Source organism: Dermacentor albipictus, chromosome 1, assembly GCF_038994185.2.
Source record: "Dermacentor albipictus isolate Rhodes 1998 colony chromosome 1, USDA_Dalb.pri_finalv2, whole genome shotgun sequence".
Lineage (NCBI taxonomy): Eukaryota > Metazoa > Arthropoda > Arachnida > Ixodida > Ixodidae > Dermacentor > Dermacentor albipictus.
In genome coordinates this window covers 482,204,272-482,228,097 of record NC_091821.1, presented here as the reverse complement: position 1 = coordinate 482,228,097, position 23,826 = coordinate 482,204,272, and the positions used below count along the sequence as shown (strand labels likewise).

The 23,826-nt window shown below is 47.3% G+C and overlaps 1 protein-coding gene across 4 annotated transcripts in view; it reads left to right on the top strand.

The window, feature by feature from the left end:
- Positions 1-23,826, top strand: part of LOC135901449 (homeobox protein orthopedia-like) — a 221,348-nt gene that overhangs the window by 147,023 nt on the left and 50,499 nt on the right. For all 4 annotated transcript variants that reach the window (XM_065431262.1, XM_065431261.1, XM_070532537.1 and 1 more), the window contains 3 exons: positions 2,587-2,796; positions 5,174-5,388; positions 19,542-19,599. In XM_065431262.1, coding sequence (XP_065287334.1) covers positions 2,587-2,796; positions 5,174-5,388; positions 19,542-19,599 — 483 coding nt within the window. The remainder of the gene's footprint in view (positions 1-2,586; positions 2,797-5,173; positions 5,389-19,541; positions 19,600-23,826) is intronic.

The following is a 23,826-nucleotide window of genomic DNA, read 5'->3' as shown; positions in this document are numbered from 1 at the left end:
AATACCATACACCTGATTTTCAACGCTAATTTTCACACCTAAATTCTCACCTCCCTGTCCACAGATATTAGCCAGATGTTGCACTATTCTATCACTTTGCTTGTTATCACTCCTATCGCTTTGTTTGTTAACGAGCAACACAATGTCGTCCGCATAAAACAAACCTGGAAGTTGCTGCTCTAGTACTGTACCCGCCTGTTTGTACGAGAGATTAAACTCGATATTACGTCCCTCTAGCGCCCTTTCCATCCTCATCATGCAAACTATAAACAGCAGTGGGATAAAGGGCACACCTGCCACAGTCCCTTGTTGATATCAACTTTCTCCTAGCGCCTCATCCCTTCCCATTCAACGCAAACGGCATTTTCTAGGTAAATCTCTCTCAAAAGCTGTAGACAATCGTCGCCTAAGCATTCCCCTTCCACAATGTCACACAAAATGTATCAGTCTACGTTGTGATACGCTAAAAAAGCCATATTTAACCGTCTCATTTCTACTCTGAGTATTTCAACACACTGAGTAAGGAGAAATAAGTTAACCTCTAGACGCCTCTCTATTCTGAAGCCATTCTGGATTCTTCCAAAATGCTTTAGCTCTCTGCCCATGGTTGCAGCTTTAATTTAATTGCCTGCATTGCTAACCTGTGTATTACCGATGTAATGGTCAACAGTCTATATGAGTGAATTCTATCTTTACCCCTTACCTTTATAAATAAAATTCATTCTACTTTGTCACCAACTGTCTGGTATTTGTCTATCTTCTCAAGTTTTCTCCACTGCTTTCACCAAAGCTTCCTTACTTTTTGGTCCTAGTTCATTAACCCGCCTAACGGGAACCTCGTCTAGCCCTGTGGCGATGCGCTTCAGAATTTTCTCTTCGGCTTTCTTCCAATTGAAATTTGTGAGCACCAGTTCCTCTTCCATCTGGCTCTTTTTCATGCCTTTTTTTTAAACTACAACCTAGTCATTACCTTGGAAGGATTCGGCTGTTATTTTGAAATTTAATGCCGTGTCCCCTTCCAGTTCGTTTCCATTTTCGTCTAGCATATGTTGTTGTATTGTTGCTGACTTCCTGCCCAATAATTTTATGTGGCTCCATAATATTATAGCTGCGGGCTTCTTTTTCTCACGCATTTCTGACAACCAACATTGACTTTCACGTTTTATCTTTGCTTGCACCAGTATTTGAACCATTGATGTTTTTTTCTCCTGGTATATTTCCCCTTTTCTGGCTATTTCATCTTGCGGCAACTGCGCTTTTTTTGCCTGCCTGTGCTCTCAAGATGATTTCTGTCGTTCGGCAAACGTTTCTTGTATATCTCTGTTCCAACAGCTTTTCGGTTTCTTTTCTCCTTTCCAACGCACATGTTGTTTCTCTTTCCGTATTTCTGTCGTCATTACACTTGGAAGCTCACTGTAATTCCCACTCTTTACTAGGCCATTTGCCAAGTTCTTCCTCGTCTCCTCTGACCATATTTGTTATTTGTTCAGCGTTCAAATTTGGACTGTCCATGTTGCACTCCTTGCCTATTTTCCCAACTACATGTCCCATTTTCAAAATGATGCGTTTACGGTCACTCCCTTTGCTGCTATACCCTTCCTCGTCAATGACCATTTCTCTCAACTTATCATGAATTCCTTCTGTCATCAGACAGTAATCAATGGTTTATTGCCGGTTTTACCACTTCCCACGTGGTCTGCCCGTCACACTTAGGCACTGTATTCAAGATAACCAGGTTATGTTGCTCACAAAAATCTAGCATTGACTTCCCGTTGTTGTCGGCACAGCCATCTATATCCTGTAAGTGTGCGTTCATGTCACCTAATAGGATAATTTCGTCATCATTCCCAAAACCCTTAATATCAGCACTTATGCATTCCACTAACTCTTTATTCTTCTCTGTGTAATTATTTTCTGTCCACAAATCGGTTATGCCCAGCCAAGTTTTTTTTTTTTTCCACTCATTTTACATGATAACCAAAAATGCTCTTGACATTTTGAATTTACCCTTTCCCATTTGGCTCCTTGATGGATGAGCATTCCGACTACCCCTCCCATTCTTTCCAATTTATTTCTGTTGCACCTTTCTCAAAGATAAGTATCAATTACTGGCGGCTCTTCCGAGTCTCTAAGGTGCGTTTCTGTAACCGTATACACTCCTAGTTGTTCTCTATTTAACTTCTCCTCAATCTCTACGCGCTTTTCCTTACTTCTGCTGCCCTGCATGTTTTCGTAACCTATTGCATGGTGAGCCGATATTCCAGTTGACATCAAGAGAAAAAAATTGAGCTTGGCAGGACATTTAATGCGTAGTGCAGATAATCGGTGGCTTATGAAAGCTACAGAATGGGTGTCAATGGAACTGAAGCGTATCCAGGGACCGCAGAGAATTATGTGGTGTTATCAAATTACGAAATTTACAGGCATAACTTTGAATCAGCTAGCGCAAGACATGGATAATTGGAGATCCCTGGGAGAGGCCTTGGTCCTGCAGTTAGCATAATATTGGCTAATTATGATGAAGTTGATGATGATGACGATTGTTCCTAAATATGTTCCATCTGTTTGTTAAATGCCTTTCCGTAGACTGCTGTTCTCCGGAACCCGATGGCCTGAGCAAGCTGGCAGCATTGCCTGGTGGTCGACCGGCGGTACCAGCACCTTCCTCGCCTCCTCGTCGGCCGGAGCTGCCATCGTCTGAGAGAAAGTCGGACGTGCACCATCCTCCTTCTCTTTCAATCGGTTCTGGACCGCCGAGACTCAAGGAGGAGTCCGCCTGCACCCCCGGCAGCAACGGTTCGGGAACCTTAACTTATTCAATGGCTACATCCCATTGTCATATAAGCGCTAGAGAAAATGGTCATTTAATGATTTCATTTGATTTTAGTTGTTCCTTCGTTCAAAGCGTCCGGATAGCCAATCTGTAGGAACTTAAGCTCCGGGGCGAATAGCATTTCATTTTTTAGCGCTTTAACACGAAGTCTTGCGTTACCAGTGCTCATGTCAGTTCCCATCGCAAGACCTTCCGAACTATATTCATATAATAATTCCGTAGAACAAAACGAGAGGTCGCGCGAAAAAAAGAAAGGAAGCAAACAACGCAAGTGCAGATAGCGGTATGACGCTTTGCATTTTTGAATTTTATATCAGGCGTTCATTATAGCCAAGAGGAATAGCGCCTGTACCGATAAATGATATAAATAATGAAGAAAAACCAGCTTGATTATAGAGCAAAGTGACAGACACTGTAAGGAATGAAGAAGGGATGGAGTGGACGAGTGCAGGAGCTTCTCTATTGCTGCTATAGCCACTTCTGGTATGCAGGCAGTTCATGTGCGAGCGTAAGGTTGAGTGCACTTTCGCGTACTTTGATGCAGTTTCGGGAGGGGGCTAATAAATTGCAAGCCTTCTCGAAGGCACTTCTTTTACTCTGAGAACCAGCTGCGTGCAAGAAATGGCCCGACCAAGTACGTTCGTCAGTTTGTCACGCTTTTCTTCAGGCGTGGCATGTCGCAGCATAAGAGAGATATCCAAACACTCATGTCCCGGATAAAACTAACGACCACTCATTTTCAAGTCGAACGTCCTAACCACTACGCTACGGCCGCACTGCACCAGCGAACACATGTTACTGGAATCGTTAAGTCATCCTCCCACATTCTAAAACGTGCAGAATGGGCATAATAATAATGTCATGAAATTTAATTTGCGTTCGCCTGTGTGAAGAAACGAAGAATGTGTGGCACACAGCGAATAACCCTGCTCGGTTCCAGCAAATAGTTACATCAGATTTAATGCAGGTTTGTAATGTCACTCAAAAATTATGTCGAGAGCGCGTAGAGACATTGTTCGAAAGACGCTCGCGCGTACTCGTACACGGTCTTCGAAAAATGTCACCAAATCATCCGCGCAATATGGTATTCCTGAAGCTGCTCGGGAGCTCTTTCAAAGACATGTGCTGGAAGCCCTTATACTGTTGTCCAGTAGTTTCACGGGGGAGGAGGAGGAGGAAAAACTTTAATTGCTCTAATTGCGTAGAAATTAGCGGTGGTAGATGTGGTCGGCCATCTTCACGGTCTTCTTCCCCATCTGCGCAGGGTCGACGCCCCTATTCCAGGGCACCACTGAGGGTGGCTACTCGGCGAGCGTGCCTTACTATAGTCCATGCTGGACTTTCGGGTCGCTGCTGGAGAGCGCTCTCTCCCACTGCTCCGCGCTCGGGTCTTTTATTTGAAGGAATTGTTGATTCTGAACGCATTCCCATGTGATGTGATATAAGGTGGGCTTGGCGCCGCACCAGGGGCAAATGTCTCTATACTGGGTGGGAAACATCTTGCTTAGTGTGTTTAGGGTTGGATATGTTCCTGTTTGCAGCCTTCTCCAAGAGGTTGCTTCATGCTGATTTAGGCTGTTGTGGGGTGGAGGGTATTTGATTCGGACCCCCTTATAGTAATTCAAAATGTCTGAGTAGCTTGGGTTGACTGGTATGGGTTCCTCAGGGTCGGTGCTTGTGGCCGCTCGGTTTGTGTGCTCTCGAGCTGCCTTGTCCGCCCTTAGGTTCCCTTATATTCCAGCGTGTCCCGGTACCCAGAAAATTGTATGCCTGACTTTGTTGTTAGCCCTGCAGGAGCGGAGGATGTGAAGCGCTCTGCGTCCTATTCTGCCGTTCATGTAATTCCGACACGTAGTTTGCGAGTCGGTGAGTATTGTTAAGGACCTTTCGGATCGGTAGCCCTCCACTGCCGCTAGAGCTACGGCTATTTCCTCAGCTTCCGTTACCGAGCAGTCCTTCATTGACGCGCTGCTGATCTCTTTGTAGTCCTGGCTTATTACTATCGCAGCTGTCTTTACTATGTTTATGCCTCTTTGCTTGGCGTATACCGCAGCATCTGTGTATACTGTTGTGTTTTTTGTGGCCAGATACTTTTCGACGTATTTCGCCCTTGCGTCCCTTCGAGCCGTGTGGAGGTGCTTTCTTCGGGTGGCCTTCACGTTTTCCTAGAATAAGGGGACGTCACGGAAGAATCCCTAAAAGCATCCTGTAACTGGAAGCTCGTAAACGCTGCTCTCAGTTATTTGGTTAGGCCGACCAAGGACACTGCAGTCTCAATTTTTTTTTTTTTCTGGTCGCTCCAAATGTACGCTAAATGTTAGTGTTTTGGTGCTCCCGCAGGCGGCAACGTGAGCAACGGTAGCAGCAGCGGTGGCGGCGGTGGCTGCGGAGGCAGCAGCAGCAGCAGCAAGGTTAAGCAGCGTCGATCGCGCACAAACTTCACGCTGGAGCAGTTGAACGAGCTGGAGAGACTGTTCGACGAGACGCATTATCCAGACGCCTTCATGCGTGAAGAGTTGTCCCAGAGGCTAGGACTGTCCGAGGCCAGGGTTCAGGTACGTGAAAATCTATTTTACGCTTTATTTTTGTTTTTAGTTTTCTACTTCAATTTCATACATTTCCTTCTATTTATTTGTTCACAGCGCTAACTGATGTGCGGGAACTTAGCAGTACACTCATAATAAATGATGTTGATGAAATGTCGGCAGCCAAATTCATTACTCGTAGGGAAGGAAAACCCCGGGCCGTGAGTACTTCAACGTCAGGGTCCCCGTGAAAAACCGGAAAGTGTTACCTCAGTCAGGCAATCTACCCTGGGTGGACCCCGGGAACTAGCACCAGTGTTTCACCTCGGACCTGGAACCTGGCTTCTTTTTTTTTCCCGGGATTTGCTGCAGTTCCCCACTTTCAGAACAGAGGACCTATGCTCTGCACGTGGCCCAATCAGAGGGAACGTACTTCGCAGTTCCAAGAGTTCTGCGGTCGTGGCGCGCTCAAATACACTCGTATGCTGTGAGAGATTTGTGCACGGGTTTCACTATCTCATTCGTATTGCGACAACGCATCGAAACGACCGAGCTCACCGCTGCTTGCAAGCGCTCGCCATTACGATCGCCATGCCTAACGGTCACGAAGGTGCCGAAGGGCACAGACAACAGCGCAGAACGGCAGCGCATGACAGTCAACAAGGAGGTCGTAATCCGTCCCATACACACCCGCGGGCCGTCTCATCAACGTGAGAGCGTTCGAAGGTGGCCTAATATGGCTGGCCTTGTCGTCCCTCCCTTTCGCTTTTTTCAGCGCGATCTCCCCTCGAAGCCCACTCGGTCTCGTCGTCGGGACGACGCTCCCGTCTGCCTCCTTTCCCTCCGCCTCGCACTGCACTGGACGCTGGCCGCGGAGCGAAGCGCAGTGCGAAGTGAAACACTGTTGCTGGCTGGTTGGTTCATCTGCGTCTGCGTTTATTTCTCGCACCTCGCTTTGTGTTTTTCTCGTTTCACAACGTAGTGCTAAGTGTGCGACGCTGCAAGTAGTCAGTTTTGAATCAACTGAGACCGTGAGAGAGAGAAAGCAAGGACAGGAAAGGCAGGGAGGTCAACCAGAAGAGTATCCGGATTGCTACCCTACACTGGGGGTGGGCGAAAGGGGAATATAAAAAGGAGAAAGGGAGAGAGTGAGCACTGAGTACGTGTGGGCGGGACACTATGCACAGGGACATTATAAACGGTCTCTTAAACCGATGTACCTCAAGTATTGCAGTAATGCACGATTCGCTTTTCGTGCCAGTGACGGGTGTGGCCACGGTCCGAGTATCTTTATGAGAGCGAGCGATAAACGCCGGACTTGCTTACCTGGTAACGCAATTATTCCGAGGCTATAATTCATTGCTGACATATATAGTTTGTTTTACTTGAGCCGTGTCTGTACAACACGCATTGACATAAAGAGCTGCAAAAGATTGAACAGTGTCGTAGTGGGAGGAACACATTATGTTGAAGATGCCGGGTAAACTACAAAAGAACTCAGGTGAATTTTTGTTGTTACTAAATCACCAAACTGTCGCTTTATTGGAAGTGTAACTTTATTATGCTTATCTGGTTACTTGCATCGGCCAAAAACCCGACAAGCTGCCGAAAAATGCGCCTCGGAAGCAGAAAAAAAAATAAAAATGACCAAACGAGCGCTGCTTCTTTTTTGCTTCCTTGTCTGCTGCAGCCAGTCCTTACCATCGGCTTCTTGCCGACTTGCTCAGTTTCCTATTCTACATGGGCCAGCATCCGACCGGATTTTTAGAACGGCAATGTGTCCGCACTCGGTTGATCACAGTGGTGGATATTAAAAATGGCAAAATTACGCTTCTATCTTTCTCTTGTCCACGGCCATGCTTAATTTGCATCCATTTCCTGACATTTCCTGCAGGCAAAGAAAAGACAGAGGGGTCATCGAAAGCATATGTCCGGTTGGTTATCCTGTACTCGGGAAGGGTGCAGTAGATCACATAAAAGCAAGAAGGAAAAAAAATGCCTAAATGTTGGCAGTGAGGCTAGAGAAATATGTTCGCGGTGTGTCCAAAAACACGAAGGGATATAAGCGATAGATGAGTACACGTGACATAATAATGTAGCATAATATGTAACAATCTTCACCGAAAAAACGCGCTAATGCTGCCCTAACACTTTGTTTCGTTCGGAGAAAAAGAAATTAAAAAAAAAAGACGATTGCATTTAAGGAATTTCCCGGCCCGGGGTATCGGTGCTATCAGCTTCCCACATCAGATGCATTAAACCTCGCAATGTGCACCGATTAAACGCGCCCACCGTGAATACAATCTGCTCCTACTCCAATCTCATCATCAAACAGCCTGTACTTATCCTATACTTACAGAAACAACGTGTTTTACACTGCCCTTTGCTTGTTTTTTTCGTTGTTTTTTTTTTTGTTTGCCCACGCGACACAAGCAACCGAAGGCGTACTGTCAAAGGCACCGCTGCAACAACCTGCCGTCTGCATACAGCGCTCAAACGCTTCCGGGAGGACCGTGCCGTGTTGCAGATTACATCTCGCCGACTGGCCGTCCAAAAGAATATACGAACACGTGTGAGGGAGCTCTGAAAAGGACCACTCGTATAATGCGGATTACCGAGAAACCCCCCGCAGGCAGGCGCACACTCTGTGACCCCGACCCACGGTTTAAGCAGGCACGTGACGCCAACGATTTAAAAAAAAAGAAACGTAAAGGAAGGGAATAGAGAGTGGGGTATGGTGTGTCTTTGTTCGGAGCGTTATGCTGCCAGAGAAAGCGAGCTGCGCATTAGCGTGGTCGCCTGCTGCGGCCCTTCCGTGGAGATTTAATGCATCGGCCTCATCCAGAGATTCGTGTAAGATGTGCGTGTCGCCCATATTCTGCTGTTAGTTACTCTACCATTAACATTGCGCGTCATGACCAGGCGAACCTGTCATGGAGCGTGCAGCTTTGGCAGCGTATCGAGCCTTGGTTGCGATGGTTGTCTTTGGTAAAATATCTCGGAGCTGTCTTTCTTCTGTTTTCTTTTTTTCTTTAGTTCCTAAACTTTGCGTAAGGATGTAAGTGTGCCTGGGGAAAAATAAGGTACTGCTTTTAGCACCATGCATTAATGTGCTCAGAAACTTTATAGACAACCACAGTGGTATCAGTATAGTTTCACTCGGTCGGTCATGCTGACGGCAATGCTAAAAGCAAAACAAAAAATCGTTTCATTTTTTTTGTGTGTGTGTGCGTGTGTGTGTGTGTGTGAACTATTCTACTTCAACGCCTCATGGTACCGAAAAATGGCGTGAGTAGTCTTTCTTTTTTTTTATCTTAGCAGCCGCCTCAAGGGCGTATTGCAGGAAGAAAAGAGAAAAGCAGTTGGCAGGGTGGTTAACCATAATAACGTTTGGTTGGCCAGCCTACACCGCGGAAATGGGAAAGGGGAAAACAAAGATCACAGGGAGAGAGATGAGTGAAGGAAAGGCGGAAATTGGCGGTGAGTTCGCTGGGCGTATTGGCAATTGCGTTCCTACTTGGCACGAGGTCGTGGGCTCCGTAGCCGCCCGATGTACCCTCAGTGCGGAAATGCTCCTGCATTGGCCATTCCGTGCACTTTAATAAAAGCTATAGGCCGTCTTAATTAGCCAGGAGTACTCGAATATTGCATCTGTTCCTCTCTATGTGTGAATACCGAAGGAGAAATGCCATCATTCAATCCCACCATAATACGGCATACAATATAAGTACACTCGGCTCGTCTTTCTCTGTCATCTTTCTCGTTAGTCCTATACTGACGCCTCTAGCAAACGCCGTTTAACCATCATTGCAAAGTGAGGAAAGAGCAAGTGACGGGAAAAGAAAGTGCAGTCCCATATTTATTGCTTCGCAGACAACTACACAACCTCACACATCTGGCATGGATAAGTTCCAAGATTTAGTTTCACACGCACGCAACCTAAGTTACATCATGTGGAAGCACTGGAATATTTATATTAGGACCATTTTAGAAGCACGAACCGACATTGCAACGCATAAGGCGTGTATTTATAGGTTAAGCCTGGTTCTCCGTGGAAGTCTCGTCATGCGGTCCTTGACAAAACAAACTAGGCCGCTTGCGCAACCGCCTATATTTCTCTTTCGTAGCTGCATGCTGCAGAACGGACATAAAAGATTTTACGTCTAGACGACAGACACAGTTAATAAGAAAAAATGTGTTCAAAAGTGCATGGCACTACATAAGTTCCTCCCATAACTCATACTTTTCTCCCGTTTTTTTTTTTCTTAAGCATTTCGCTCTCATTTGAAATAGCGTGTGGGAAATGGAGATGGCCTCTTTCTGGGCGCACTGAAGGATGTTCAGAGTCCAAGGCTTCAAACGTTTCCCGTCTCAAACACAAATACCTATGCTTACCCTTTCACTTCTGTAGTTTGAAGTTTATTTGCGAGTTTTGACAATACATGTTTGTCATGGCACCGGAGCAAAAGGCGAGGAAACTATGCACGCCTGACTGGACCCCTGGCGCCACGAGAAGTCACCATCATTATCATCAGCCGAATAATTTGTGTCCGCTTCAGAGCGAAGACTTCTCCCAGCAGTTTCCAATTCCCTTTGCCGAGTGTTATCTGGCTCCATCCTATGCCTGCATATTCTCTAATGGCATCATTCCCCGTTATCCTACCTATCCTATTTTGCACCATCCTACTTATCTTATCCTACACCTTTCTCGGCTGCATTCCTCTTCTGTTGGCGCCCATTCTGGCACCCTAAAACACGGGCTTCCAAACTTTCTGGCCTTGAAGAACACCACCTGCCTTCCCAGAGTTTCGGGGAACCGCAACTTTTAAGATAGGCCTAGATGATATACTTTCGTCTTATCCAGTACATTAGCCTAACACTCAGTGGAGTTCGGTGAACGCTTCCTGGCGCTATATAAGAATTAATTGCAGAAGTTTTCTCGTAAAATGAGCTGGTTGCGACAAAACGCCAACGCATTCATTCGTCCAATATACACATATCTCAGCCAAATAAAAAAAGGAGCCGCACGACTACAAAAACATAAGCGTCGCTTTTATATCGCATTGCCCCTCCAATAACATTGCCGGAGCAGACGCCTATGTGAGGCAAAAAGGCAGTTAAAGTGGAAAGAAACGGAACGACCAGGGAAAGGCGTTAACGCGAGTGGAAATCGGACGGAGAAGGGAGGGGTGAAACGGTGCCCGGCAGCCAATCAGCTAGCAGTAGTACACTGCCGGCGGCACAACTTGGCCTAAGAAGCGCACTCACGCCCCCTGCGAGCGGCATCTGAAAGCTGGGCAGCTGCCACGGCGCGTCGTCTGCTCGCGTTCCCAGGGTATCCTGCGAGAGCGACGTCGTCCGACGCTCCTGGCGCGCTCTGCTGCCGCGAATAATACGCTTAATGGCGGAATTCAATTTGGCCATCGTTGTCCGGCTTTCTGACGCCGTCGTCCTCCTCCCGCTTTTAGCGGGCAGCCTTCCCTTCCGGCCCTTTCTTCTGCGCCCCCGTTCCCGTAATCCCTCGCACTGGGCCGCGACTCCCTTTTATGACCCCGACTGCATTTGCATAACTCCCCTCCGTGTTCGTTCACTGGCATCGGGCCTGCATTTTCGTTCACAACGACCGATATCTATTCATTACCAAATTGGGATTTAAGCGCCCCAGCAGCTACGCGCGTAATAAAGTGAGCGCTTTCTCGGTGGTCGGCGGCCTGTCGGCATACAAGGGAACGGGTAATCATTCAGGCACTGCCTTCTCAGTTTATTCCGTTTTCCCGCTGATGCGGCTCATTCCCCTCGCGCATTGCGTTTGCTCTCTCTCTCTCTATTTTCTTTTATTCTCCTCTTTCTTTGGTCGGGGCGTGATGTTTCCCCGCCGCATTCGCACGAGCGTTTATGGCCTCATGAATTGGTCCGCCTATTTATAGCTTCGCGGCTCTTTTTCCGGGCCCAAGGGTTTTGAAGCTGCCATTGTTGAGTCCCGACTTACCGTGAAACCTATGTCATGACACCCGTTATTAAACAAAGCAGGCCACTTGCATGATCACCAGGTTTCCTTCAAACGGGCAAGTAAATTTTTTCCCTTCTTCATCTGAAAGCCACCAATCTCATCAGAAGAAAAAGAAATGAACTGGTGCTATTTTAGCAAAACACAGCACAACGGTTTACGACACGTTGTGCACCTGACATATAAGTCCCTATAGGTACTGCGCGTATATCGGAATGGTTAGCCTGGTAGAAAACAAATGCAAAGAGTAATCCGGGCAAAAACAGCACCTTCTTGTCCTTGTGAGTTTTCGCGCGTATATTCTTGAACATGAGCAGCCTTCAGCTCGCCAAGCTTTAGGTACACAAGGATGTGCGTTTTTCTCGTAAAATCGTAGAAAAAAATATTTTGCGCTCACCGCTGCTTTGTACTTACTGAAAGCTTTCATAAATATTGCCTTTCATCATCTGGATCGCTGAATGCAATTCCTGGTCTGGTATTTAAAAAAAGAAACCATTAAAAGTTACCTTCTCCTGTAGGAAGCTAGCGAATGCGAAAGTGGTGCTTCCATAAACTTGTGTCGCCACCTGTCGGCAGGTGCGAAGAACAGCCGTTCCGGGTGTGTTGCCTCATAGTTTCCTACAATTACTAGAGGGTACTCATGCGCTGCGATATCGTTCAGCCACGGTGGAAATGAGTGGCAGTACATGGATTTGCCCCGTCACATGCTTGGGGCTTCAGGCGTCCTTGTGCCTTCCTTTATTACTCTTTATCTGGGCCGAAGTTGGACTAAATTTCAAAGAAGTTTATACTTTTTTAATGTTGAAGGTAATAAGACTCTCAAGCACGCATAATCGTTGCTATTTGCAGTGGTTCCGCTTGTCCATGCCTCCGTGGCGTAATCGTTTCGATATTGTGGTAAAGGTCCTGTGTTCTAATCCTGGCGTCAGAAAATTTTGATAAGGTATATTTAATCATTCACAACGTTAACCTCTCGGTGGTCGGTATTTTTTTGTGTCCGTCCACCAAGAAAAATGATCATAATAAGCAATGGCTCGTCCCCCTAGTAATGCAGAGGCTACAAGAAATCAGCAAAGTGAAGCGAACGGTGCCTAGATTCATTTGAATCACGCATACAACGTACAGAACAGGGTACAATTCAATAACGAACAAGCTCAAAACAATTATCAACCTCATCAGAAGTAGTTCATATTCCTGTAAGCACGCTAAAACTGCAATGGCTCATATCCACGTAAACAAGAAAAATATGCAATATGGCTCATACCCCGTAAGACAGAGGAGGAGGAAAGAGAAAAGCAGAAGGCAGGGAGGTTAACCAGAATAACGTCCGGTTGGCTGCCCTACACCGGGAGAATGGGAAAGGGAAAAACAAAGATGACAAGGAGAAAGAAGAGGGAAGGAAAGAGGGAAATTAGTGGTGAGTTCGCTGACACGTGTGGTCTAAAATTGCATTAATAGTCACAGACGTTCACGCGAGCCCATTGTCCTCAAGAAGCACAAAAGCGCCTTCACCGCTTTATGGGCCGACGAGCGATGGGGGCGATGTTCTAGGAACACCTGCACAGAATTCGGCCGATTGTCCACTTTTTGGAGAGCATTAGCAAGTTCTTGTCTTTCTGGGGCATATCGTGGACAGTGGCACAGCAGGTGGTCGACATCTTTTCGGTGCCGGGTAGGAGTTGCCTTTGTGAAGGCAACTCCTAACCAAAGGCGACATAGAAGCGTAGCTTCACGTAGAGGAAGTCCGAGTGGAGATCGGAGTTCCGTATGATAGAGGCCACAAACGCTCAGCAAAGGCAAGCGCCATGCATGCATTCATTGATCACCCATAAAACACAGAGAACAGCACACGTTTCAATAAGGAACAAGCTCAAAACAAGCACCCCAAACTTCAATGAAGCATTGCATGCTCCCGTCAGCAGTTGTAGTGGTGCTTTGGCAATAGCTTCGCTGGACATTCACTTTCGTTGGGCTGGAATGACGAGTCAATTTTTTTGAGAACTTTGCTTTTAGCTACCAATAACTGGGTGTCTTTCTGGTAGCCTTAGCAGTTTTAATTTGTCTATATTAAAGATATTTAAGTTAGTAAACGACCGCCTACATTAATTTGACTAGCGTGACGCTTCGTTAGACGCAGGCGTAATTGTTATATATCTTAGCAATTTTTAAAGAACGTGTCAGCTATATATGTATATATATATATAATGCCCAATGACCATCGGTTATCTTCCCTCCTCATTACATGTCCTGCCCATGCCCATTTCTTTTTCTTGATTTCAACTAAGATGTCATTCACTCGCGTTTCTTCCCTCACCCAATCTGCTCTTTTCGTGTCCCTTAACGTTACACCTATCATTCTTTCTTCCATAGCTCGTTGCATCGTCCTCAATTTAAGTAGAACTCTTTTCGTAAGCCTCTAGGTTTCTGACCCGTACGTGAGTACTGGTAAGACATGCACAGCTGTTATACAATTTTCTCTTGAGAGGTAATGGCAACCTTCTGTTCATGATCTGAGAATGCCTGCCAAACGCACCCCATCCCATTCTAATTCTTCGGATTATTTCATTCTCATGATCCGGATCCGCGGTCACTACCTGTCCTAAGTAAATGTATTCCCTTACCACTTCCAGTGCCTCGCTATCTATCGTAAACTGCTGTTCTCTTCCGAGACTGTTATACATTACTTTAGTTTTCTGCAGATTAATTTTTAGACCCACCCTTCTGCTTTGCCTCTCCAGGTCAGCGAGCATGCATTGCAATTGGTCCCCTGAGCTACTAAGCAAGACAATATCATCAGTGAATCGCAAGTTACTAAAGTATTCTCCATTAACTCTTATGCCCAATTTTTTCCCAATCCAGGTCTCTGAATACCTCCTGTAAACACGCTGTGAATAGAATTGGAGAGATCGTATCTCCCTGTCTGACGCCTTTCTTTATTGAGATTTTGTTGCTTTCTTTATGGAGGACTACCGTGGCTGTGGAGCCGCTATAGATATCTTTCAGTATTTTACATACTGCTCGTCTACACCCTGATTGCGTAATGCCTCCATGACTGCTGAGGTTTCGACAGAATCAAACACTTTTTCGTTCGGAACCAGGGAAGAGATTCTTAGCACCCTCTGCTGCGTCGCAGGTCTGACCAGCGGTCAGTTGCTTCGCAGCTGCTGGGGACTGAGGGGCCGGGGTTTGATATAGGAGGTTGTGGCCAAGTACGGCACCAAGGTGTCCAATCCTGCTCTGGTGAGGGAGTGCGTTACCCGTTCTGGTCACCGGGATCAGGCTCTACTACAGGCCTCTTTATGCAATTTTATCAACACGCGGATTCTTTTTTTTTTTTAATCCGGTGAAAAATAGTGTGGCACCGCGATTCGAACCACGGTCCTGTTGCACGCGAGGCGGATGCTTTGCCTCTACGCCACCGCTGCGTACAATATACTACTCACTTGCAACCAATCTAGCCAAAGTGAAACATCGTTGCAGTTGGCCCCTTTACAGTCCGTATTCATCTCTCCCTTTCTCACATTCAACTTTTTAAAAAGGGTTTGCAGCTGGTCTGGGTTTATTTCGTCTCTGGGTCTACTACATCTGACATGTCATCCGTAGAGGTTACTTCAGCTGACTGCGGAATTCCGCAGAGCATACAAAGACAGCTGTGCGGAAACATATTGCCTTTAGCGAACCACATTACCAAAAAGACGGAGGGCAGTAACACTTTGTCGGCTGCATATTCATCCCGGGACACTATAGGCACAGCAACTGCGCTGCAGCAACAATACTAGTTTCCCCATCTTGTCACAAAAAGCTATTATTACAGTGACCTGCCACATCTGAGTTGACTGCTGGTGTAAACTTTTGGCAGCTACGTAATCGGTAACATGCAGTTATTTTAGCAATTTCATTCGACGAGAACACACAGGCAACACGAAAAGTTTCAATCGCGTTCCAGCTGGAGAAAACGACACAAGACGTCGCTGCCAGAATTGCTACTGCCGGGCGCGGCTCCGGTAGGCCGGTAGTACGTTTATGACATACCGGGTTACCACTGTTGCGACTGGGGGTCCGAAGATGTAGAATTTACGTTGCTCGTGGAGGAGTATAAGGGAACGTGGAGCTTGGCCCGATATGCAGTGCGTTTTACAAACAAGTTTATATTTACATATTTACCAGAAAATTCAAATTAGTAAGGAAAGAGTTCATGAAGAAGTTGTAGCAGCCAATCACTCCCCCCTTCCGTTACTCTTTTTATGCCCTGCGTGGTCATTGTTAAGTCACCCCCCCCCCCGATCCGGTGTCAGGAGACCGATGACATCAGGTCCCACCAATGCTGAGGTCTGTTGCCCTCTCCCTTCGAAGGCAGCTTTGTCGGAAACACACGCACATCACTGTGCACAAACAGGGGAAGGGGGATCGTACACCAACTCCGTCTCCGACGTGGACGTGCCAATTTGGGCGGCTGACAGGTCATGGACCGTATCCTTGCTAATTGCCCAAACCTCTACTGACCGAGGTACTACCGTGCTGGTCATAAATCATCCGTTTTGACAACCATTTCGACGAGGCCGTCGACCCGTTCCCCATAACCGCGCTCGCCGTGACCGAAACTTGTCGCGGGGTGAACGGATGATCACAACACCACCTTACGGGCAAGCTAAAGCTCTTTCATTGGTGTTTTTTTTTTACACACAAGCTAGAAATATGTTTCATATTGCTATGTGATGGTCGAACAAGAATAGAACGGCAACTTGATGAATGCGATGGCGTGTCATGTGTGTACGTGGACAGCTAGGCTTCTGTCTTGGCCAGGAAGGAAGGAAGGAAAATGTGGAGAAGGAAAGGCAGCGAGGTTAACCAGTTTAGCTGAACCGGTTTGCTACCCTACACATGGGAGCGGGATGGGAGATGAAATATAGGGAGAAGAGATAGAGAGCACATAACACGGCATACACATCGTTAGTTACAGTCTGTTACTTTTGCGTGGTAAGTGACATCACTGTCACAGCGATGCGATGTCTTCTGTCGGGGATATGTGAAAATAGTTGCAACTGACAATGGTCTATTGTCAAGGTGCGCTAGAACGGATGCCAGGGACTGTCTCCGAACATTATACTCAGGACAGTCACACAGAATGTGTTCATCACTGTCAGAATGTGTTCATCACTGTCACAGCGATGCGATGTCTTCTGTCGGGGATATGTGAAAATAGTTGCAACTGACAGTGGTCTATGGTCAAGGTGCGCTAGAACGGATGCCAGGGACTGTCTCCGAACATTATACTCAAGACAGTCACACAGAATGTGTTCAAGCGTCTCCTGGCAAAGAGAGGCATTGCAGAGAGCGTTGTCGGCCATTCCAATGCGAAACGAGTAAGATTTCGTGAAGGCCAACCCTAGCCATAAGCGATAAAGCAGGGTGGCCTCACTTCGGCGGAGTCCAGTTGGCATACAGAGATGCATCAAGGAGGGCACGTCGTGTTGACGATTGCTCCGGTTGGTCTGGCTGCTTGGTGTGCACCATAGAGGGAGCGTGATCTCCCGTGCAAGCACTCAAGTCTGCTGGCTGCGTCGAACCGTGAAATTGGTATGGGCTCTTCCTGTGTGTCTTCAAGAGCTCTCCGAACGGCTTTATCGGCGTCTTCATTTCCTATGACGCCGCAGTGACTTGGCAGCCACTGAAACGTCACGTGATATCCTTTCTCATGTGATGTGTGAAGTAGACATCTAATATCGAGCACGAGCTGTTCGAATGACCCGCGACGCGGAGCTGATAGCACAGATTGTGCCTTTGATTTTTTTTTTCACAGATTAGCTTTTGAGTCACTGAAGATTGACCATTGTCGAGGTGGTTCTCGATTGACGAAACAAAGTGCAGCGCGAAGAGCAGCTAGTTCCGCAGATGTCGATGCCATTGGGTGGTCAGTCCTAAAGCTGATGGTAATACCTGTAGCTGGGACGACCACAGCACCGGATTCTCCGAGATAGCACAAGACTCGGTATGATGTACCATCTGGACCCGGAGATAATGAGCGCCTGCAGAGAGCTAGTGCCGCCTCGAGCTCCTCCATTGTAAAAGGAAGGTCCATGCGGCAATCACGGGAATGGGGGACGTCATGTCGGGCTGGAGGATCTGGACGTGTTGCTTGGTCCGCCATCCGCGCACAAATTCTTCAGCGACATCGATGTCTTGCCGCCCTTGGAAAATCGCGAGCGCCTTGAATGGAAAACGCTGTTCCGGAAGGTAACGCAGACCTTGCACCGTTTTCCAAATGTGAGACAGTGGCTTGCGGGGGGCGAGTGTCTGGCAAAACGTTGGCCAACGTTCCGACGCTTATATATCCATTCGACGCTGAATCTTCTTTTGCATCCTCCTGGCTGCCCTAAGGCCATGGATTGATTTTGTACGGCGATATCGAAGTTCCGCGCGGTGATGAAGTGCTCGAAGTCGCTCTAATTCTATGTCGAAGTCGTTTCGCGTGTAAGAGATCGTCAGCATGCGAGTGGCGTTTTGCATCGTATTTTTAATTGTTTCTTCTAACCCAGAGGGTAGGCCCTCGCGGCAGGCATCTTCCACATCATACTTGAAGTTGGCCTATTGAATCGTCCGAATGGTATTCCGTGGGCCAGATCTAGACGACAAGCCTTTGATGTTCAGATAGGTGGGAACGTGATCACTCCCATGTGGCTCAATATCTGGAAACCTGGAAAAGGTATATCTGGAAAAGGTAGAGGCAGCTGCCGTGTGTCACGCCTCGAAGAAAGGTGGGGCTATCATCGTTCAAGAGAGTAATGCCATAGTTGTAGGCGATGCTTGTTAATTTTCGTCCTCTTGCACTTGTTTTCGTACTTCCCCATGCTGGATGGTGTGCATTGAAATCTATGACGACCCATGGGGCGGGACAAACACTCATGATATCCGCTAAACATTTGGTATCGAAATTGCTGGAAGCCGATGTATACACGCCTATGAGAGTAAACAAGAGTTTGTTCTATTTAACTGTATTGCATATATAATGATTGTCGTCGTGGGGCGCAATTGGGCGCAAATCATAGGTGAGTTCACGACGAACAAAAACCAGTGTTTGTGATAATGGTAAATATGCCCGCGCAAATAGTTTCTGCCTAGTTACAGGTAACATATTGGAGCAGGTGCGGAACGATATGATCGTTCTTCGTACTGCCGCTGTATTTATTTCGATGTGTTTCTTTGCTATTAACGATGCCCTTTACTTTCGTCCTTCGTCAGTGGTCAAAGTGACGACCCACGCGCTATCAATGGCGTCAGGTTTCTGTGAGCGGGTGTTCATAAGAACGAGTGGCGTATAGTCGAGCGCTATGAATCGCTATTTAATATCGCGATCCGTGGGTGCTATGCAGGATGCCCCGATTTTCTCGCTTGCCTGAGTTTGCTCGGTAGCAGTGAGTGCACAAAGATAGCGCAGAAACGCGCCAGAAGGGCACATAACTAAATTTCGAGAAGTCATGCATGCCAATACGCGCTCACCCTGCGCACGAAGCTTACTCGTTTCAAGCGCAGAACACCGGACAATGTTCCCCGCGTGACCCGCCGTGGTCGCTCAGTGGCTATGGTGTTGGGCTGCTGAGCACGAGGTCACGGGATCGAATCGCGGCCGCGGCGGCCGCATTTCGATGGGGGCGAAATGCGAAAACACCCGTGTGCTTACATTTATGTGCACGTTAAAGAACCCCAGGTGGTCAAAATTTCCGGAGTCCTCCACTACTGCGTGCCTCATAATCAGAAAGTGGTTTTGGCACGTAAAACCCCAAATATTATTAATGTTCTACGCGCCAGTGCCGCTGATTGTTATCAACACAATATCGCAATACCATGACCGTCCCGCTATCTACCTGCACAGTCGGCGCAAACCGCTTAGTTGCCACGCCTTTCTTCTGTGTGTCCTGTTTCGAACATTGTCATATCTATCCACCGTCGAATGCGAACGGTACAGACGGGGCGCATTCTCATGCCAACCCTTTTCTTTCTTTCGAATGCATTAATACGTAAACGTTCTTTGTTTTTTCTACAACTTACTTGCACATGTAATGCATTGGCCGCGTGTGCCGCAGAAAGCAAAAAATCTATATAGATTTTCCTAAGTTCGTTGCTGTGTCGGCACGTTGAAGTCTGTTCTTTGATTCGCTGTGTCTTTCTTGCATTTCAGGTGTGGTTTCAAAATCGCAGAGCAAAGTGCAGGAAACACGAGAGCCAGATGCAGAAGAGTAAGTGGCCTCATTTCCTTCTTCTCTGCGTACCTCCCCCCCCTCCTCCGCGATGACTCAGCGGCTGCGGCCGGCGTGCTGCTGGAAAGCACATGGTAGTTTGATTCCCGGGCCGCCGATCGAACAGTTTCGTGGTCCACAATGACCATATATTTGTGGCCCACGAAGAAAAAGACGAACAAGAAGCGTTTTTACCGAACGCTCCATTGTTGTTGTGTCTTCTACGTGGTGTCAGTTCAGTGCGAAACATGTTCAAATCCGAGTGAGTAAACCAAGCCCTAGCAGTCGGGTTGACTCACACCATCCCGATGCTCCATCGGCCGGAACCTCCCACGTTTTTTGAACCCGACGATCAAATTTCGGCGAAACAAGCCAATCCGTTCCACCTTGGTCGGATTCATGGAAACGCCTATAGCCCCTTATAATTTTCTTCCTTACGTTCGACAAATATAGAAAAAAGACCTATACAACCGAAAAGCCAAGGAATTTTAAAACATACTCATATTTTGAACTTTAAATTATTTACTTTACTGCTCATCAGCAATCGTTTCACTTTACCTTATAGTTATACATTTCAATTAAATCATATCAAATAACTTCCCCGAGGCTTGCTATGGCTTCATTTGACTGTATCTCAATTCGTTCGGTTGTGCCAGCTAATTGGCGCCTAATGAAAGCGACAGGCTGCGCCAATGGCATATACAATTTTTTACATCTTCGCGTTATATTCACGCTAAAGGTATGAGTGTTTATGGGGAATAAGCAAAAATGATGCTGCACTTGCGTGACAAAGGCTGTTTTTCAACCAAAACCTTTCGACCGGGTACCAGTGGAACAAATCGCTGCTTCCATTGAACATCCCGGGCTTTCGTATACCATCGAATACCTCTACTCTACTACTCCTCTGCCCTCCGTCGATGGACGCTGCTGTGCTAAAGGCTAGCGAATGGGAACAATACATTCCCTCTCGGTGGGGGAGAACGCAACATACGGAGCTACGACGATGTGAGATCGTTCGGAGTACTTCTCGGAATGTCTCCTGCGTCCACGCTTACTATTAGGAGGGTCGGTCTTAGAGGGAGAAATGTCATTTGTGGGCAAGAGTATCGAAATTACACGTAGATGGCAAATACGTAACTATATAGCGCCCGTATTTTCTATGTGTCGCTTCGAGCCCACTGCTGTTTGTCGGCGTAGCACACAGAACACATAGTTGGATGTAATTGCTTCAGGCGTTGTTGTGCGCCGTACTTCATAACCTCTGAGAGGGTTGAGCAAATTTATCACCTCACTTCGCATCGTGGCAGAAGTATTAAACTTCAATTGAATCATGGGGTTGTACGAGCCAAAACCAGAATCGGATTATGAGGCACGCCGTAGTGCCAGGCTCCGGATTAATTTTGACACCGTGGTGTTCTTTAACATAGCCCTAAATTTAAGTGCACGAGCGTTTTTTTTTTGTTGTTGTTATTTTCACCTCTGTCTAAATGCGACTGCGCGGTCGGGATCAAATTCTGGAGCAATGCCATAGCCGTAAAGCTACGCCGACGGGCACAGAAATGTTGATTCTCTGAAATTCTCTAACAGAGAAGTTTAGTGCGTCCGGTATTCCGGCAAGCGCGGGCGGTTTGCTGGTTTTATCGGAGGCGTAAACGTGAGCGGCCAGATTGGTGGCGCCAGCTGGCGGCACGAAGCTCAACCATACAAACACAAAGCTAATTACTATATTCTGCTTAGCTGCTGGTGTAACTTTCCGACAGTGGCGTAATCGTGTTCACAATTACGCCACGGCCAAAAAATTGCACCAGTAGCGAAGCAGGATATAGTGGGTTACTGCAGTTTAGCTCTGTGTTTATCTGGTTGAACTCTACGCCACCAGGTAGTTGCACCGCTCTGGCCACTCACGTTTACGCCCCCGCAAATCCGGCAATCTACCCAAACCGGCCCCGTTTGCCGTAATAGCGGACAGGCTAAAAGTCTATGTCACCTAGACCCTACGGTGCGCTTTTGTGGGTCTGCTTCTGCACGCCCTGCTTAAGTTGTCCGCTTGACAAATGCGCATGGTGTTTATTTTTCAGAAACGTAATGTACCATACCTTAAATTTATACCGTTTGCGCCCAACCGCAGTAGTGTCTGTAGCAGTAGTTTCCTTGCCTTCTCATGTAAACTTTTTCCGATCTCATCTCCACCCCACCCCCTTGTATGGGAACTACGAGCGATGTGTGGCAAGGTGTTACTCGTTTCGCGACTGCGTCGGTTCTACCCATTCTTTGCCTCCTCTCCCCCCTGCTCACTGCCATTCTATTTAGCTTCACTCTGGACTTGCTCGTTAGTAGAAAGATCATAACATACCAACTCGCCCAAACTGCCACCCTTTAGAGCGAAGGTTTCTTTGCCTGTTCCTTCGACATTCCTACTGCTGCTGCTGTCTCGCACACTACGTCGGTGTCATAAGAAGCCAACAAACATTGACACCAAGGACAACAGAGGGGAAATTACTTGTGTTTAATAAATGAAATAAAGAAACGAAGAAATAATGGAAATTAAAGAGGATGAAAAAACAACGTGCCGCAGGTGGGAACCGAACCCACTGCCTTCGCATTTCGCGTGCGATGCTCTACCAATTGAGCTACCGCGGCGCTGTTTTTCCATTTACTTTCTTGGGTATTTATGTGTTCTAGTAGAACCCTAGGAGTGTTAGCCAGCGCCACCACACACAGACCTTGGCGGCGGACGTGGGACGTCCTTTTTGCCGCAGGCGTCATGAGAACGTGATCTTTTTGGGTGAAGGCGTCGGTGGGTGGTTCAGAGCGTGTGCATACATGACTGGAGCGCGACAGAGAGGGAAGGCGATACTAGAAACTGGTTTGGACCTTTGTACCGCGTCGAATGTCCCTGGGCATCATCTCGTTAGTCTCTTGGCAGCTGTAATTATCCGTGACCATGCAAGAGAATTCCAGAAGTTGCAGCGCTTGCCTTTCTACTAACGTGCAAGTCCAGGGGAAAGCCAGATAGAATGGTATAGAGGAGGGGGAGAGGAGGCGCAGAATGGTAGAACCGACGCAGTCGCGAAACGAATGAGTGAGAGCCTTGCCACTCCTCGCTCGCAAATGCCATACAAGGGGGGTGGGGGGAGGAGACTGGGAAAAGGTGACGTGCGAAGGAATGAAAACGCTACTACTATAGACAGTGGTGGTGGGAAAACCGCAGTAGTTGCAGGTACGCTACGGTACGTTCCTGCTACTTCTGTAAAATAAACACAATGCAAATTTGTCGGGCGGACAAATTATGCAGAACGTTGAGAAGCAGAGCCGCATTAAAGTGCACCGTAGTGTCTAGGCGACACTACGGAAGCGGACACACTTGAAATCAACAGTTCTGTGCCCGCCGCGGTAGGTTTGCGGCCATGGCATTGCTCAAGGTTGGGGGTTTGATCCCGACCGACGCAGCCGCATTTCAACTAGGGCGAAATAAAAAACTTCCGTGGACTTAGATTTAGGGACCCATTTTAGAGAACACCCCGGCGTCAAAATTAATCTAGAGTGTACCACTACGGCGTGCCTCATAATTCGATAGGGATTTTGTCATGTACAACCCCACAATTAAAAATAAATCCAATAATTCTGCCCCGATGCGATGTGCCTTGTGAGGCAATGCTCAACATTCTCAGAGGTTGTGAAGCATGGCGCACAAAAACACCTCAAGCAAACACTTCCGCCTGTGTGTCTTGTGTACTACGCAGACAAGCAGCAGTGGTGCACGCAAGGTAGCGTTTAATATCAACTCAACACTCTCCTCTTGGACTAAAGGTTGAAGACATTAAGTATGTGCCGTCAACATCACCGCTAATTATCACCGATCAACCCGAACAGCACAGAAAGCTTCGCTTGCATCGATTCCCATTTTCCCACACTGCCTTAGGTCCGCAGTGCGGGAACATCTAAGCTTTCACTCTGTGTGTGAAAAAGGAATGGAGAGTCATTGGCGACAGAAGTCGCCTAACATCCAACCATGGCTTAATGGTTATGGGGTTGCGCTGCTGCGCTCTAGGTAGCTGGTTCGATCTCGGCCGCCTCCCCATGATGGCGGAGTGCGAAAAGGATGATGTAACGTGCATGTACACTGAGTAACCCCAGGCTGTTAAAAATATTCCGGAGGCCCCCCGCCGTGCCTCATAATCACATCATGGTTTGGGTACGCAATACCCCGGAATTGAATTCGCATGA